The sequence below is a fragment of the Galleria mellonella genome, unplaced genomic scaffold (genome assembly GCF_026898425.1).
Source record: "Galleria mellonella isolate WM207_F2 unplaced genomic scaffold, CSIRO_AGI_GalMel_v1 utg33, whole genome shotgun sequence".
Classification (NCBI taxonomy): domain Eukaryota; kingdom Metazoa; phylum Arthropoda; class Insecta; order Lepidoptera; family Pyralidae; genus Galleria; species Galleria mellonella.
Genome location: NW_026442079.1, coordinates 3,003,492 through 3,020,758, shown reverse-complemented (window position 1 = coordinate 3,020,758; position 17,267 = coordinate 3,003,492). Strand labels below are relative to the sequence as shown.

The 17,267-nt window shown below is 30.8% G+C and overlaps 1 protein-coding gene across 1 annotated transcript; it reads left to right on the top strand.

Moving 5' to 3' along the window:
* Positions 1-537: 537 nt before the first annotated feature.
* LOC113517568 (mediator of RNA polymerase II transcription subunit 23) lies at positions 538-16,300 on the top strand. The gene is made up of 17 exons (XM_052896546.1): positions 538-678; positions 757-909; positions 993-1,237; positions 2,728-2,860; positions 2,933-3,888; positions 4,180-4,580; positions 4,694-4,868; positions 5,057-5,226; positions 6,778-6,896; positions 8,804-8,991; positions 9,141-9,318; positions 9,701-9,846; positions 10,190-10,413; positions 10,634-10,873; positions 11,647-12,091; positions 12,506-12,712; positions 14,219-16,300. The coding sequence occupies exons 2-17, from the start codon at positions 868-870 to the stop codon at positions 14,355-14,357; spliced, it is 4,008 nt and encodes a 1,335-aa protein (XP_052752506.1). The 5' UTR covers positions 538-678; positions 757-867; the 3' UTR covers positions 14,358-16,300.
* The last annotated feature ends 967 nt before the right edge of the window (positions 16,301-17,267 follow it).

Sequence of the window (17,267 nt, the reverse complement as noted above, 5' to 3'; positions counted from 1 at the left end):
GGATATAAAATATATTTTCCAAAGGACAAGTATCGTTTATGCATGAGTGGGCTGCAGCTACAAATTAAGTGTTGCAGCATTTTTTCTCACTGACAAAATTTGCATTATATCATATCAATATGACGAACTATGTCACAATTCGATGGTGTATTAGTATAGAGAAAGAGTGAGCAAAAAATTTTATTTATGCTTTCAACTTATGCTTTGTCTACTTCATTCTAAGAACAAGGAATCTTTAGCTTCATTATAATATGCTTGTGACTGAAATTTACAAAAGGGACAATCCTGGTTAATTTTTCTATTGACCCCACTTTCGGGTTATATAAAAAATAAACACGTTTTGGAATTTTTTTGGAAAACTAAACAATTTAGTTACTAATGCATGCCCAAATTTTAAAGATTACGGTCCTAAATTGTATGTTGAATCATCTAATGTATCTATATGGATAGAATAATATGAAAAATTTAAATGAAATTTCAAATTGTTTGTTCCTATTCACCCAGTTTAACGATAGTTCTCTAGTAATCTGTGGCAATTTGTAGTCTTTGTTTTTATCTTTATCGGTGTCATATCTTAATAATTTGTAATATTTTGTCTCTTTATACGAATTATCACAATAATATTAATACTAAAACTTAAAATATCAAGTGTCCACATAAGAGGAGGCCTATTTAAAAGTAGTTAATATAGTATTAATGTAGTAAGTCCACTATGTGAATAATGTATACTATGTTAATTATTTGTTTTTATTGCAGCTCGTATTATAAATTAAAACATGTTATTCAACTTTTGATGAAACAAACTCGCGCAATGTTATAAAAATGATTTAATAAAATTCTGCATTTGTAATAAATTTATTGATAGAAATGGCTGACGCACAAATTGCTAATATAGTTAATGAAATTTTGGTAAGTCTTAAATATTTAATAAGAATATTTCATTGATTAATTTGCGGTAGAGTGTATAAAGCATAGCGATTAATTATTTTTAGAGGGTGGAAGCTGTAGAAGAGGCGTTTAGTTGCTTTCTAGTACACAAACCTGATCAAGAAAATGAAAGGTTATCTATGTATCAAAAAAAGCTCTGTGCAGTGATGACCACATTAAGCGCAGACTTGCAAGAGTCTGCTATACGCCAATACCTGACTCTTACTGCTGTCTTAACAAATAGATATAAAATGAAGCAACTGTTAACTCTTTTGGAAAATTTAGTTAACACTAACATTTTACAGGCAAGGTTAGTGCAATATAGATTTTGTCAGTTTAAATGTTATATTTTATAATACTCACTGTTTTCCACTGCTGTGTCCCTGAGATTTAGAATATAAAATATCCTATCTATGTGTTAAGTTGGGATGTAAGCTATGCATGTACCATATTTCATTCGTATCCATTTAGCCATTTAAGCATAATTGAGTAACCAACATATAAATATCTAAACATCTTTAGTAACTTATATCATATCAAGAGCTGTTTTGCCATGTATTTATGCTATTTATATAATTAAAAAAATAATTTATATTCAAGCGATTATTTTTGAATGATATGAGAGAAATTTATTCCTCATATTTTTTAGATAAGTGGAAAGATTGAAAAAAATTAGGGTTCTATATTAATGTAGCAATATGTGAAACTTTGTCGATGCTGGTAGTTTTTACGGTAATTTGACCTTATCAAACATGCATGGTGTTAGTCGATCATGCTAATTTTTAAGGACCAGTTAATTTTAGACATAGTACATTTAAATAAATATACTTAATTTTAACAGAGATTTAAAAGAGTAACTGTTGAGTTTCATGTGGGCTCTTCTCAACAGATAGCAACTTTCTGAACCCTGCATTCATAAAAAAAATATTTAAAAGTCTATTTTTTTTTTATACGACTTAAAATGGCAAAGAAGCTGACGTCCCATCTGATGGAAAGTGGTAACCGTCGCTTATAGACATGAGCAGTACCATGGACATAGCAGAGTAAACTGTTTCATCCATGATACCCCCCATACCTTGCCATTCCTGAGGACTCAGGTGTTATTCCTCTGTACCCTGTAAATTGAGAATAAAGATGATTTGAATTTGAATTAATTTGTTATTTGGATGCTTGAGAGCAAATGCAAAAATATTTTTACACAAAAAGAATACATATTCATGCATTTTGTGTAGGGATATTTTATAAATTATTAGTCCTATTTGTTGGAGAAAGCTAAATAAAATAATATACAACAGGAAAAGACATCAGTCTTCAAGTTTTATTAGAAGACTGGCAAACTTCAATAGACTGTCAATAATAAAAAAGAATTAATATTTTTACCATTGAGGTTATCTACTCTAACACTATTAAAATAATTTTATATATAAATGTAGAGAATTTAATGACCTAGACTAATTTAATTACCCAGAGGATGTCACTGTGTGTACATGGAAGATATATAAGAAAAACTATTATATTTATGAAAGTAATAGAGCCCAAAACAATGATTTTTAGAATTTTTGTCTGATTGTTTTTTTTTATTGTATGTATTTGGCTATTTACTTTTTAATCATAGACATCTCTTTCTGTCAGTAATATATTCAAAATTTTTTTACAAAAAAAAATTCAATTTAGTTATTTATTTATTTCTGCACCTTAATTAAGAAAAAAAACATGTTTATAAATTTTTGTTTAATATTGTGTACATTTTGCTATATAATGGAAACTATGATCATTTTTATGTTATTTATTTATTTCCAGGATGCTTTGTGATTGTATATTAACAAGCGAAAAACTTGTTTATCAGTATGCAGATTATTGGATAGAATGTTTCAATTTGATCAGAAGGATTATTGGAGGTGTTGATTACAAAGGAGTTAGAGAAATAATGAAAGTTAGTATAGTACATGTAATGATCTTTTGTCTGTCTGTTTATTTCTTTTTCTCTATGAAATTTATTTTTTAGGGCTGCAGAGAAAAAGCTCATACATTACCAGTGAGACTTAATTCGAGTACTATGCCTCAACTGAAGGCCTTAGACAATGTTATTGAATATATATTTGATCGCAATGCTTCATTGTTACCAGCATACTTTATAGTAACTGAGATTCAAAAAGATTATCCAGATAATAATCACTGGCCTCATTGGCAATTAGCTAAATTATTGACTAGTTTTGTCGAGAGTTTCAAACCTTGTGCTCAAATGGTTTCTATTATTGGACATTCACATATGCTGCCTGTCGTTGAGTTTTCTGGATATGCTGATCATCTTATCAACCCTTGGCGATTAGATCCTACAACTTTAAAATTCTCTCTTAAGGGAAATTTACCATACGATGATGAGCTTCTGAAGCCTCAAATAGCACTACTAAGACATGTTTTGCAGCAGCCTTATTCTAGAGATATGATGTGCTCAATGTTAGGTCTACAAAAACAACATAAGCAGCGTTGCATTGCCTTAGAAGATCAACTAGTTGAGCTGATGATACTTCCTATGGAGAGAAGTGAACAAGAAAATGAGGAAGATGAGATGTCTTCAACACATTGGTGTTGGTTGCATTTATCATCACAAGTTATTTACTTAATTTTAATTGGTTTTGCCTCTTTTCCTAACATAGTTATGGGCCTCCATAATAAATTAATTGGTCATGATATGAAGAAAGGGCGAGACCACCTAATGTGGGTTCTGCTACAGTATATATCAGGAAGTATACAAAGAAATCCGTTGTCAAATTTTTTGCCAATTATAAAATTACACGAAGTTTTATATCCTGAAAAAGAGCCCTTACCAGTGCCCGACTATGCGAAAGCTCATTGCACGCACCAAATGGCTGTTGTGTGTATTTGGATGCATTTGTTAAAGAAAGCTGAAACAGAACACAAAACTATGACCATGCCACAAAACTTGAAAGTTCAATATGAGTAAGTTATTATATTTAAATTTATTTTATACTACTCTTTTAGGTAGTCATTACATTCTTCGAAACGAAATCGATATCATTAACTGAAAAATTATGAAATTTAGGTATTGGATAAGTTGAAATATATATATATATATATATATATATATATATATATATATATTACAGATTGCTGATGTAATTCATTCACTCTTTGATACAAAAGAAATATGCAGTCATAACTAAGAATGTAGATTAATATTTCATAAAAATGAATTCATAGAATATCAAATATTTTTATTTTTTTGTAAAGGTTTCTTCAACATCTCATGACTTCAAATAGTACTCCAACATTAATGGGATCCGATTATCGCATAGCTTTGTTATGCAATGCGTATTCTACAAATCAAGAATACTATGCAAGACCAATGGGAATCATAATTGAAACTCTTATTGGCACTCAAAAAGCCTTACCAAATGGCAATCCAGCAACTCCTCTGCCCACGGTGCCTCTGTCAATGTGTATCTTGGATAGTCTGACATTACACTGCAAAATGTCGCTTATTCATTCAATTGTAGCACATGTTGCAAAACTTGCTCAGAACAAAACCAATATGCCAGGAAGTACAATGATGGCACCAGCACTGGTTGAAACATACAGTCGACTACTGGTGTATACTGAAATAGAATCTTTGGGTATAAAAGGTTTTATAAGTGAGTAAACATACTTTTTAATATTTAAATTAATTACATTTAGAAAGTTAATTTCGTTTAAAAAAGTAATTCTGCTATTTTGTATTATTTTTTTATGTTTCGTTCTTTTACAGATCAATTCTTACCGACAGTATTCAAATCGCATGCATGGGGAATACTGCACAACCTTTTGGATATGTTTTCTTACCGCATACATCATATACAACCTCACTACAGGGTAACTCTGTTATCTAATATACATTCATTGGCGGCATACCCACAAGCGAATCAGACACAGTTGCAACTGTGGTAAGTTGCATTACGACATTAGAGTATTATGTACATTAGGTATGTCAGTATATAGACATTATTAATTAGCAATTTGAGATATTAAAGGTTACATTTGCAACAGTGGTAACGATGGTTTACAAAATACAATATAAAAATAATAGAAAAGAAAATCAGTTTAGTCAAATCCAATTTAATATTTGTTTCAGTTTTGAAAGTACAGCACTTCGTTTGATAACGAGTTTGGGTAGCTCAGGAGTTCAGTTACAAATGTCCCGCGTTGTTTCGGAACCCAAATCTCTCGTTTCTTCAGAGAGCGAGGAGCTCAATCGCGTTTTAGTGCTTACGCTTGCGCGCGGCATCGCTATGACGGGAGCAGGTATATTTTTTAATAGATTTTAATAAGACTGTTCGTGTTTACATTCATAATATATTGTGATGCAGGTAATTGTGCATATGGGATGTACGGTTTAATCAAAGAACACTATTCAGAGAAGTTATTTCTATACGAGGTCTGTCCGGAAAGTTCGTATAAAAGTGTTCTGGAATGCGAGAAAGAGGAGTGGGGAGGCCAGGTAAGCGCAGGACCCCTTCCTTATGTCCCTAACAATGCTTCAGTTCTGGTCTGACCGCCGTGCGGTGCGAACTGGCTTGTCACGCCATCTGTGAAGTTACCTCTTAACGAAACCCCGTCGGCATGGAGCCCGCTTCCGTTGAAGAGCAGCGCGTCGTAATCAAGTTTCTCTCGAAACTCGGCAAGAATGGCCGTGAAATTTTTGCCGATCTCAGAACAGTTTATGGGGATGATGCTGTGAAGGAACCAACCGTCCACAAGTGGCTAAAAAGATTCAGAGAGGGCCGAGAAAGCGTTCAAGATGACCCACGTTCAGGACGTCCTTCCACTTCACATTCCGACGAAAACGTGGAAAGAATTCGAACTTGTGTTAATGGGGACCGTCGTTTAACGGTCAGACAGGTGGCTGAAGAGCTTAATTTGGGCAAAACCGTGGTCCACGAAATTCTAAGAAACGAACTTCAAATGAAAAAAATTTGCGCCAAGATCGTTCCGTGAGTTTTTGAGTAAAAATTCCATTACGGTGACCGAACACCCCCCTATTCGCCGGATTTGGCCCCGTGTGACTTCTTCTTGTTCCCAAAAACCAAATTGGTACTTCGGGGGCGGCATTTGGGGGACATAAATGAGATAAAAAAAGCTACGACGGGGCAGCTGAGAAACCTACAACCAGAGGACTTTCAAGGAGCCTTCTCACAGTGGAAACGGCGTTGGCACAAGTGCATTATGTCACAGGGGGAGTACTTTGAAGGGGATAAAATTGATTTACCTGAATAATTGTAAAATAAAATTTTTAAAAAACTTTTATACGTACTTTCCGGACAAACCTCGTATAGTTCCAATTTATGTGTTTATGAAATATATCTTTACTTAACGTGGTCTATAATTGAATCACAAAATAAATCTGTTAATAACGTTAATTATAATAAAACACTGATATATACAAAAATTTTTGTAAAAAGAGTTGTTTCTATTTGTTTATTCAATAAGGCTATATAAAAATGATTTAGGAATAAGTATTATTCATTTACCTATCCCTTTTCAGATATTTGAAAGAAGTACTTAAAGTGGTACTAGTTTATGAAAATATATTTACTGTTCACATTAATGTTGGAATATTAAAAAGTCTGCAAGATTATTATCATGATGTATTTTTAACTGGTTTTAAAGAGGAAATTTTTAAACTGTATTTTTTTTATTTCGTTTGTTTATGCATCAACTGCGAACCGATTTTGATAAAACTGTACGTGTAATGGTTTTATTTAGATTTTATTCCGAAAAAGAATTCTTTTTTAAGCCTATATTTATTATGTCTAATGTTGTTTGATGGCAAATATGTAAAATCTGAGTTAATAGGTAGCGACGGGGCCGCTGTGAAGGAGCTGCTCACGACTATTATGACGAATACGCCGCATATGTGGTCACAGCATACCCTGCAGTGTTTCCCGCCAGTGCTTGTGGAGTTTTTCGCTCAGGCCAGTTTCAATCTAGATATAATTATTTATAAAATAATAATTTCTACATTCGTAGTTTCATTATTAATTAATATACAATTATATTTTTTGTAATAGATTTAACAGAATGAAAGCGCATTGTTTACTAGCGTGATGTATGTACAGCTTTGGCCAAAAATATTTGCGATCCTAAAAATCATTAGAAATTTCTTATCTATTGACCTGTACTATTGTCTATTGTCGTATAGTACACGTCTAAAGTTTAAAATGAGCCAATCAAAACAACGCACCGTGTCATAACTATAAACCCAATAGAGGTATTTGCTATTTTCAGGTAAAGCGAATTTTAGGGAAATTTTCAGTTTACTACGATTCATCATAGTGTGAAGAACTGTCGACAAATTATTGTAAATTGGTAGTTGTTTTACGTGAGGCACTTCATAAAAATGCCTTTGCGTTGTGAATTAATGTTTCTTTGCATGATTTTTTTTATTGGTGAAATAAATCAAGGTGATATAAGTCATGTTCAAAATTAAAGAAAAGATGGATAAAAAAAATTACAGCTATGTTTATTATACTGCAATGGACATTAAAAAGGTATCCAGATACGATCAACTTAAAGTGAACTTGTTCTTTTATATAATTTTTGGGCGTTCAATGTTATGATGGAAATTTCTACCATTATGCAAAGAAGGGTTAAGTAACGAGGAACGATTAAAAATCCAGTTGTTGTTTGAAGAAGTTCCTCATAGGACCGTAAAGTATACCTTAAATCGATACAAGATGACTACAAGACACGAAAACTTGGAACGAAGTGAAAGGAAAAGAATTGCATTTGTAAGAAAAGACAGTTAATGCGAACTTCTTTGAAAAATCGTAAGAAAACATTTTCTGAATTGGCAGCTGAACCAAGCGAGATGCCGAGGAAAAAGATTTTTGCTAGAAGAAGGCTCCGGGTTGCTGGGCTTAAGGGTTGCAAGGCAAGGAAGAAGCAGTGGTTGTTTAAGAAGAACAAGAAGTTACGTTTGCAGTGGTATTTAGAACATCAACTTTACAACGAAGGAGATTGGGCGAATATCGTTTTGTCGAATGAATTCAATTTTCAGATATGTCATTTAAACTATTAAATATTAATTAAAGACGTTTAAGATATATTGAAGTTAATAGTTCAATAACAGATGTATTTTTAAAAATCTTATTATTTTATTAAGTTTCAGGTATTTGGTACTGCAGGTATCACCTAGGTGAGACGCAGAGTTGGTGAAGAATTCATACCAGAGTGTGTGGTGCCGACTATTATTATTATATAACAGACCTATGGTCTGTTTGGAAATTGGAAAAATGATCTAAATGAAGGTCGGATGTACTAGACAAAATATTTCGAGGTACTCGAAACAGCGTTGCAACCCTAATTGCATCTAGATGGCGTCCGTTTCTAACAGGACAATACCTCATGCCATAAGTCCAAAACCACTATGAGTTGGTTTAAGAAAAATAGTATAGAGCTTCTAATTTGACCCCCTCAGTCAGTAGATCTTAGTCCTTTCGAACATTTATTTATGGTCAATTATAAAGCGCAAGATTTAAAAAAAAAATTATCACAGGAGTGAAATGCCTATGACTCCAGAAGAATGTAAAAATTTTATTTTCTCTTTACCCAAATGTATAAATGCTGTAATTAATGCAAAGGATTTCAATATGAAATAGTAATGCAATTTTCGCATTAAAGGTATTTTAAGTACATGGTTTTTTTCCCGTCCAAATCTTAAGTATTGTATTATTTTTTTTAATTGTAATTTTCTAAGGTGGCATATACTTTTGGCCAATGCATTATGTATGAAATAAAAATAAACTCGAGCTCTGCTTTTCTAAACAGTCATCATATTATTGTCAAAAATAAATTATTTCTTTTTAAATTGAATAAACAGAACCCGGCTCCTAAAGAAAACAAACAAGTTTTAAAAAAGTCTGTAGAAGAGGAATATCGCAAGTGGACGTCAATGGCAAATGATAATGACATCATATCGCATTTCTCGGTACCAGGAACGCCGCTGTTCTTATGTCTTCTTTGGAAGATGATTTTCGAAACTAACAGAATAAATCCTATTGCTTTCAAGTAAGTAATTTATAAATTCTCGCATAATTCGAAAATAAAGAAATGTTTTAATAGAAATTGCGATTTAATGGGGTCAATTCAGAGGTAGCATTTTTTAAATCAATAAATTATATATGTTATGTCTACTAATACCTTTCCTATGCTTTAAGGATCCTAGAACGTATTGGTGCTCGTGCATTATCTGCGCACTTGCGGAAATTTTGCGATTACCTTGTATTCGAAGTGACCAACCCTGCGGGCGGACATATCACCAAATGTGTAGAAGCCATAAATGATATTATATGGAAATATAATATAGTTACCATCGACAGGCTTGTTCTATGTTTGGTAAGATTTCTGCCTCAAGAATATAATTATATTATTATATTATATATCGTAGTAATAGATATGAACAACACTATTGATATCACAGAATACAGTTCCGTCCAGGCTTAGGTCACCTTTTATGTATTCTCATATTTTTTTTAATGGAATGAAAACCGTATACATGCTCTGCCTACGCTATCCGTATAATTTGACAGGGCACTATTAATGATTATAGTTGAAGATGTAGTTAGGTCAATTCATCATGAATTAATCACACGGAGGTCAATCGGGCCCCATTAGTAAAATTTCTTCTACTTTTATAATTTTTTATGGATATTAATGGAATATTTGGAGGATTTTTAATTATTCAAAGTACTCCATAATAAAAGTGTTGAATTTTAAGGTACTCCGTCCTAATCCTGATGCAAACGAGAGCCAAGTGTGTCTGTACATTATTCAGCTGTTGCTATTAAAAGGGGGTGAACTTCGAAACAGGGTGCAAGACTTTGTAAAAGAGAACTCCCCCGAGCACTGGAAACAAAATAATTGGTAAATATATATTTCTTTTTTGGTTCGTCTCATATTTCTCTTATCTTACTAATATTATAAATGTGATAGTGAATTTGTTATCTCTCACTGCTTTAATGCTCTGCCAATCGTCACAAAATTTGGCATACATATATTATGTGGGATGGACGATAACATAGACTACTTTTTATTTTAGTTAATGAAAATTAGTCCAAATTCAAGTACATCAGTATGTAAGTGTAATTATATAACAAACATGCAAATATCATTACATTTATTTTTGGCTTTTATAATGTTTATATTTTATACAATTGTTAAATAGAAGTATAACTATTAATCTGTAATATCTTTTGCATGTTTATAGGTATGAAAAGCATTTAGCGTTCCATAGAAAATACCCAGAGAAATTTGCACCTGAAGAAGCAAGTAGCGCTTATGGCGGCCCAATTCCGGTGTATTTGAGTAACGTTTGTCTCAGGTTCATCCCTGTATTTGATATAGTCGTTCATAGATATTTGGAGATACCGCAAGTCAGCAAAAATTTGGAGCATCTTTTGGAGCATCTGGGCCACTTATACAAATTCCATGGTAATGAGAATTTCTTTTCAGTTTTTATTTTTTATAATTAAGTTTAATAACACTATAAAAACGATATTGTAAATGTGTATGGATAATGAGTAATGTTATGAATCTGTGATAAATACAAAATATACATCATTAAAAACGATTTTTGTAAGCAGAATCTACTTTGATTTCATCGATTTTGATATATTCTGTGTATTTGTTTATGTTAATAAAATATTTACAGATCGTCCAGTCACGTTTTTATATAATACACTCCACTATTACGAGTCCAAACTTCGTGACAAGCCATTATTAAAGAGAAAACTCGTGAATGCGGTACTCGGTTCACTAAAAGATGTGCGTCCACCTGGTTGGGCCACCACTGAAGCTTTTCAGGCTTATCTTGGAAACACAGACACAGATGCTACAGGATGGACTCCAGACCTCAACTATTACTTGAGTTTGGTTAACAGAATGGTGGACAGTATCCTTTTGAAATAAAATATATGTTATAGCTTATATAAAGAGATTCACAAAGATTAAGGAAGGATATAAAATTTGTTCTATATGGTGGATGTCTAATAAAACCGTAACTGTTTTTTGATATCATCACGATTTTTCACGGTCATCACACAAAATTTTATAATTGAGTAGAAAATCCTTAACAGGGTGCCTTTTAAATTCCTTAAAATTTTATCTTAAGGTTGCAGATATTTAAGAAATTATTTTTCAAAAGTCTCAGGAGAACGAAAAAAGAAACAAATTACGATTTGTTTGTTTTTTTTTTTTTTTGGAATTTTTTATTGTATTATATTATTTTGTATTATTTCTTTTGGTAATTTGTTGCACCACGGACAATGAGTAATTGTTTATAAAAATAAACATTCTTTGAGGAGTTGATTTCCTAAAGTAGTAAAAAAATAAAAAAAATAATAAAAATTACCTCTGCTTGTATTCCGTCTATAGCACAAATGTAGGCTTCTATTATGAAGATAATAATATAATAAAATATAATTAAAGATATTCTTCTAATATTATTAATGAGGATATTCTATTATGATAATTTTACACATAAAATATTTTATGTTTAGGAATTATGTTGTTCAGTTACTCTCTAATCTAGTACGTTGAGTTTCTTCTACTTGTAAAAACTACTTGCATTCTTTATTCTAAATTCCAAGAATTTATGCTATGAAAATTTTGCTGTTTGATTAATTTAAGTTCCAAGTATTATGCATTTCCTAAACTGTTTATTAGCTATGACTGGCAACTCGCACTTCCCAAACACTGACTGGCGCTTCAACGAATATCCAAATCCTTCTGCACATTCACTTTATGTGACGTGTGTTGAACTCATGTCCTTGCCTCTGGCTCCTAACTTTGTGGGGAACAGCCTCCTAGACGTGGCTACAAAAGGATTTGTAGTAATCCCTGCTACGAAAATTCAATTATGGATCAATGCTATAGGATTAATAATGGCTGCTCTTCCGGACCCATATTGGAATGTTTTACATGACCGTATTTTGGAATTGATAACGAATAATGAAATGATAGAGTGGCCATACCCGCACACTCCTTTCCAGCTTTTTAATTTGACGACAACAAATGAGGCTATGTTAGAGAATAAGTATAGCTTAACATTGGCGTTGGCTCATGCAGTGTGGTATCATGCAGGAGCGGGGCAAATCATGCAAGTTCCACAGTAAGTTTCCAATGTTATGTATATTGTATTGGGATTCCAACGTAATGATTTCTTGTAGTGAGTATATGTGGAAAGTTTTTAAATTTTTATTGACATGTTACATACATAGTCTTGCTTTCAAGCCAAATTCTTAATTTGAAAGAAAGTGACTAAAACCTTATAATAAAATTATTAGATATTTAAAGTTTTTAAAAATAGCATGCATTTAATTAATGTATTTCTTCATCTCTTTATTACGCACGGATAGATAGATAAATTAGTATTTTGAATTAGTACTTGGAGCGATACTGTATAACAATAATATTAAGCTACACGGTCTTTTTTGTAGGTATTGATGAATACTATAAACATTGTGATGAACTGTGATGACTTGAACAGATTAGGTTCTATAATTACAATACTTTATCTTTGCAGATTTGTGAAGGAGAAATTGTCGTCGGAGATAAGGACTGAGGTTCAATTACTGTTCCTATGTCATTTAGTAGGCCCCTTCCTACAACGGTTTAATTCTGATCTGTCACGAGCTGTAATGGATATTACGATTACTCTGTACGAGTTGCTCGCACATATCGATAAGGCGCAGCCCCATCTTCAATATATCGATCCGATTTGTGATCTACTGTATCCTTTTCAAAAATCAAACTAAAAAATCGACTTAAGTAACAGGATTTAAATAATTTTGGTTTGTGATACCTGTTCTAATACATTTTAGAAATTATTTCGAAAAAAATAATGGTGGAGAATATTAATTGGCGTAAAAATATTATTTTAATTATGTTCTGTAATTTATTTTGTAACGTTCAGTTGGCAATCTAGTATAAGGATCATATTTGGTGAACGGTTCCATAGATTGTAAATACATGAAATACTAGGAGAATTATGTACGTGTTGCCGATCGTGAAGAAACTTTATTACCCCTTTTTGTTCTATTAGATTGATAATCTTCTTAGAAATAATTAAACACTATACAACGATACATAACATTAAAACATTTAAATTTTAATTATATGTATAATATATACTTATAACAGTGTGTAAATTTATTCTATAAAAAAATATACCGAATGTACAAAAGTAAATTCGAGTATTTGAAAACACGTGGTAATTTGAACTTTTTATATTTACTACTTACTTTTTGCGTGCTAGTTGGTACGTGTGTATTTCAGAAGTAAGTAGGACAATCAATGAAATTGACCACTTTTAGATGGCGTATCAAGACAAAATATACACCAGATTTTAACTTAAATCTTTAGGAATACAACTATGAAAACTAATTCAATTTGGCGCAGTAGTATTTGCGTGATACCGGTAGAAACATACAGTCAGACAACATTTCTAAAATTTATTGTTTTGGCTTTAATTACTCCTGTTTAGATCTCTTATTTTTTTTTTAATATCTCCCATATACAAACACTGTCTAGTTATAATTTTAACTGATTTCAAAAAGAGGCAGGTTCTCAATTTGGTTGTATTTTTTTATGTTTGTTACCTCATAACTCCATCAAATGTAAACCAATTTAAAAACATATTTCTTTATCTGAAAGAATATACGGGCAAATTAGTGAAATAGAAATTTTACTAAAATCCTTCAGTAGTTTAGTTTTAAAATCAAAATAACATGTTTATTAAAAGTTTATTTCAAATTAAAGAATACACTTTATCATACAAATTTCCACCATTATTTCTACATCCGTAAATTTATAAAAATCTAGAAAAGATTTAATAAGAAATTACTTATATATAAAAAGAATCTGCTGTGTAAATTTGCTATTTTTAGCGTTAGTTTTAACTGTGATGAGTTAGTCAATCATGACATTGCTCTTTACTTTTTTTTATGTTACTATGGTGGCAAACAAACATACCGCCTGTCTGATTATATTCCGGATTACTTTATCTCTTTTTTAACACATTTACGGGTAGAATTTGAAAAAATGGTAAATTTCAAGTATCTACTAGTTAAAAAAAGTCCATACAAATTTTCACCATTGTATTTATACCCTTAGGAACCGCATCCTTTCTATATTGCTATTATTATGTGAAGGTCATAAAAGGAATCTACTGTCAAAATTTGGCGATATAGATTATTTCATAAATTGATGAGTTAAGATTTCCTTAATTAATATTCAGTTACCACATAAAATATATGTTTGTTGGTGATACCTTGAAGAATGAAGTGGAGAGCGTCATACGAAAGCTGCGTCCGGCTTTACAGATGCGCCTGCGGTTTATCACTCATTTGAATGTGGAGCAAATAAACACAGCCTAGCAGAACGATTACTACAGCTACACGCCTTCTAGCTCCAGTTCTAGCTCAGAATGAATGGCGACAGCTGTAGTGATATACTAAGATTAACATACAATTTAACACTGATTTAGTTTTAAATTGAATGTTGATTAGGGATCAGCAAAATAGTTCTGACTGAAACCTCTTTTGATGTAATACGTGATTATAGGATAACTAATTTTATCTGAAAGATTTAAATATTTGATAATTTAGAAGAAGGAGAGACATTGGTACATCGTCTACTGCACAAGGTTCGTCTTATACATTCGTTAATTATTTATGATTTAGTAACATTCTAAGGGATTATCAGGAATATAGGGTTATTTCTTATATATCTGGGATTTGATATAATGCCCTTTCTAAAATAAAGATTTCAGACAGGGACGGAAAATATGAACATATTAAATTATAACTGTTTGTTCATTCATCGATATGTGGCAATTTTTTTATACTTAATAATTCTTTATAGTTAAATACTTAATAATTATTAAGTTACTTTTGTTATTTATATTGCATTGCGTTAGTAGTTTATAATTTCGAGTTTAATAATATTTTTGTTACAAAACCTACAATTATTTATATTTATTTCATATTTATTATGAATCTGTAATAATAAATATTTGAAGCATCACATATAATAAAAACACAAATATACCGAATCATAATTATGATATTGCAATAAATAATCACAATAAAGTAAAAATAGACCCTTAAATAAGAAAAGAAGAACAAAGTTAAACCTTTAAATGTGATAATTATACAAAAGATAGAAAAAATAGAAAGAAAAGGAAAATAGTGGAAAAACTTTTTCCGTCTATTATTTAGGATACCTGAAGGTGGAAGGAAGAAAATTTAAATACGCATACAAAAATAGAATACTGATACTAAATTTTTATTTAAAATACATTAACTTTTAATAAAATTAATTCGCATTATATCTAAAATACGAAACGCTCCGCCTGCATGTAACATCATATGTTGTATTACTAGATTTGTAGAATTTATGAATTGAATATTTTATTAGCTATACTAAACTCTCTCTTTATCGACTAATTACTTCATTATAACCAGTGATCATTTCATAACACCAGTTCAGAACAGTGAACAAGTAACGTAGGCGTACGGTAATTAGAATTATTATGCGTGAAGTAAATCTATCTTACAATATTACATTTTATTAGTTGTAGGTACCAATATTTTACCATAAACCATCGTGATATTTTATAATAATATTTGTTTAATAATAAGTTATTATATATGTGTGTTTAAAATTCCCGTTACCCACATTCATATATGTAGTTAAAAATGAACATAAATTTATAAGTAATTATTTTGATTATTATTCATTATAAATTTTTGTTAAATGATCCCCGTATTCAATAATAGCTATGTGTACGTTTTGCAATCTAAAATATAGTTGAAGGAACCACGTATTTGTAAAACATACGTTTATGTTTACTTCACCAAATAAATTTAGCTATGAGCAACGTGTCAAAAATCAAAACAATAATTTTAGAAAGAACAAGTAGTTTGAAATAAACATAATATTAAGCATGTTTGTTAAAGTTTCAATAACAATATTGCTACCATTAGAACAAAATGTAGTGACTTAATACAGTTCAAATAGTGAATTAGTTATATACATAAAATGTGTTTTTGCTTAATATTAGGTAAGAATACAAGAAGGTACTTATTGTGATATATTCAGGGTCTGATCTTGCTATTGTTTCACTTTAGGCAAACGTTATATTTGCCGCCTTTGACAATGATACTTTATAAGTATTGTACTATATTGATGACAAAAAGTGCCGCGGTCGCCCTAAATCTCAATTTAGTCGCTCCTCATTTCTTTCGTTCTAGACATTTGACCTCCACTCCAACAATAGATTGGACTCTGGGTATTTTACACATTTTGTACATTATGTTTGTATAAATTAGTTTCCATCACAATTTACGTAGACATTCTAAATCTAAGACAATCTAAATATTAATAATTTGCATCACAATTTAGATATTCATACTATGACTCACAATTTAGATATTAGTAATTTGCATCACATTCTAGATATTAATAATATGCATCACAATATATATATATATATATATATATATATATATATATATATATATATATATATATATATATATATATATATATAAGCATGTATCACAATCTAGATATTAATAATACGCATCACAATCTAGATCAGGGGTTCCCAAACTTATTTTGTGTATTGCCTACTTTTAGAATAAATTATTTTTTAGTGTCTCCATTTTTTTACCTACTTAAAAACCTCTATTACATAAAGATCAACAAATCACCCCCAAGCCTCTACACAACGCCCCCATTTTATTTCTGGGTCTCTTACCGCACCCCTTTAGGCCTGCAGCGTCCACTTTGGGAAAGACTGGTCTAGATACTAATAATATGCATCACAATATATGTATTTAAACATACATCACAACCGAGACATTAATAATTATGCATATAAGTAGAAAGGTAACGAGGAAATATTCTGTATATATGTTAGTTTTAGTATCGTACTTTTATAATATGTACTGGCCATGGCTGTTTACTATTTTATTTCATATTTTCTTTAATATCTTAAGTTTGTTGTCGGTTTTATATTTTTTATATTATTTAATTATACATATTTAAATAAATAATAATTTTGTCAACATTATCATCACATACTGCTGTGTTCTTTAGTATATTTAGTTAAGATGGTATATTATTATGTATTAAGTTACCAAAACAGATAATTATAATTGTGAGGTTGGTATAATTAAATGTATATCTTGGTATAATATGCTATCAATTTTAATGTATGTCTTTATGCCTACCGTTTGTATTAATTTGTGATAATACATTCATTGAATTTGTGTTCGTAT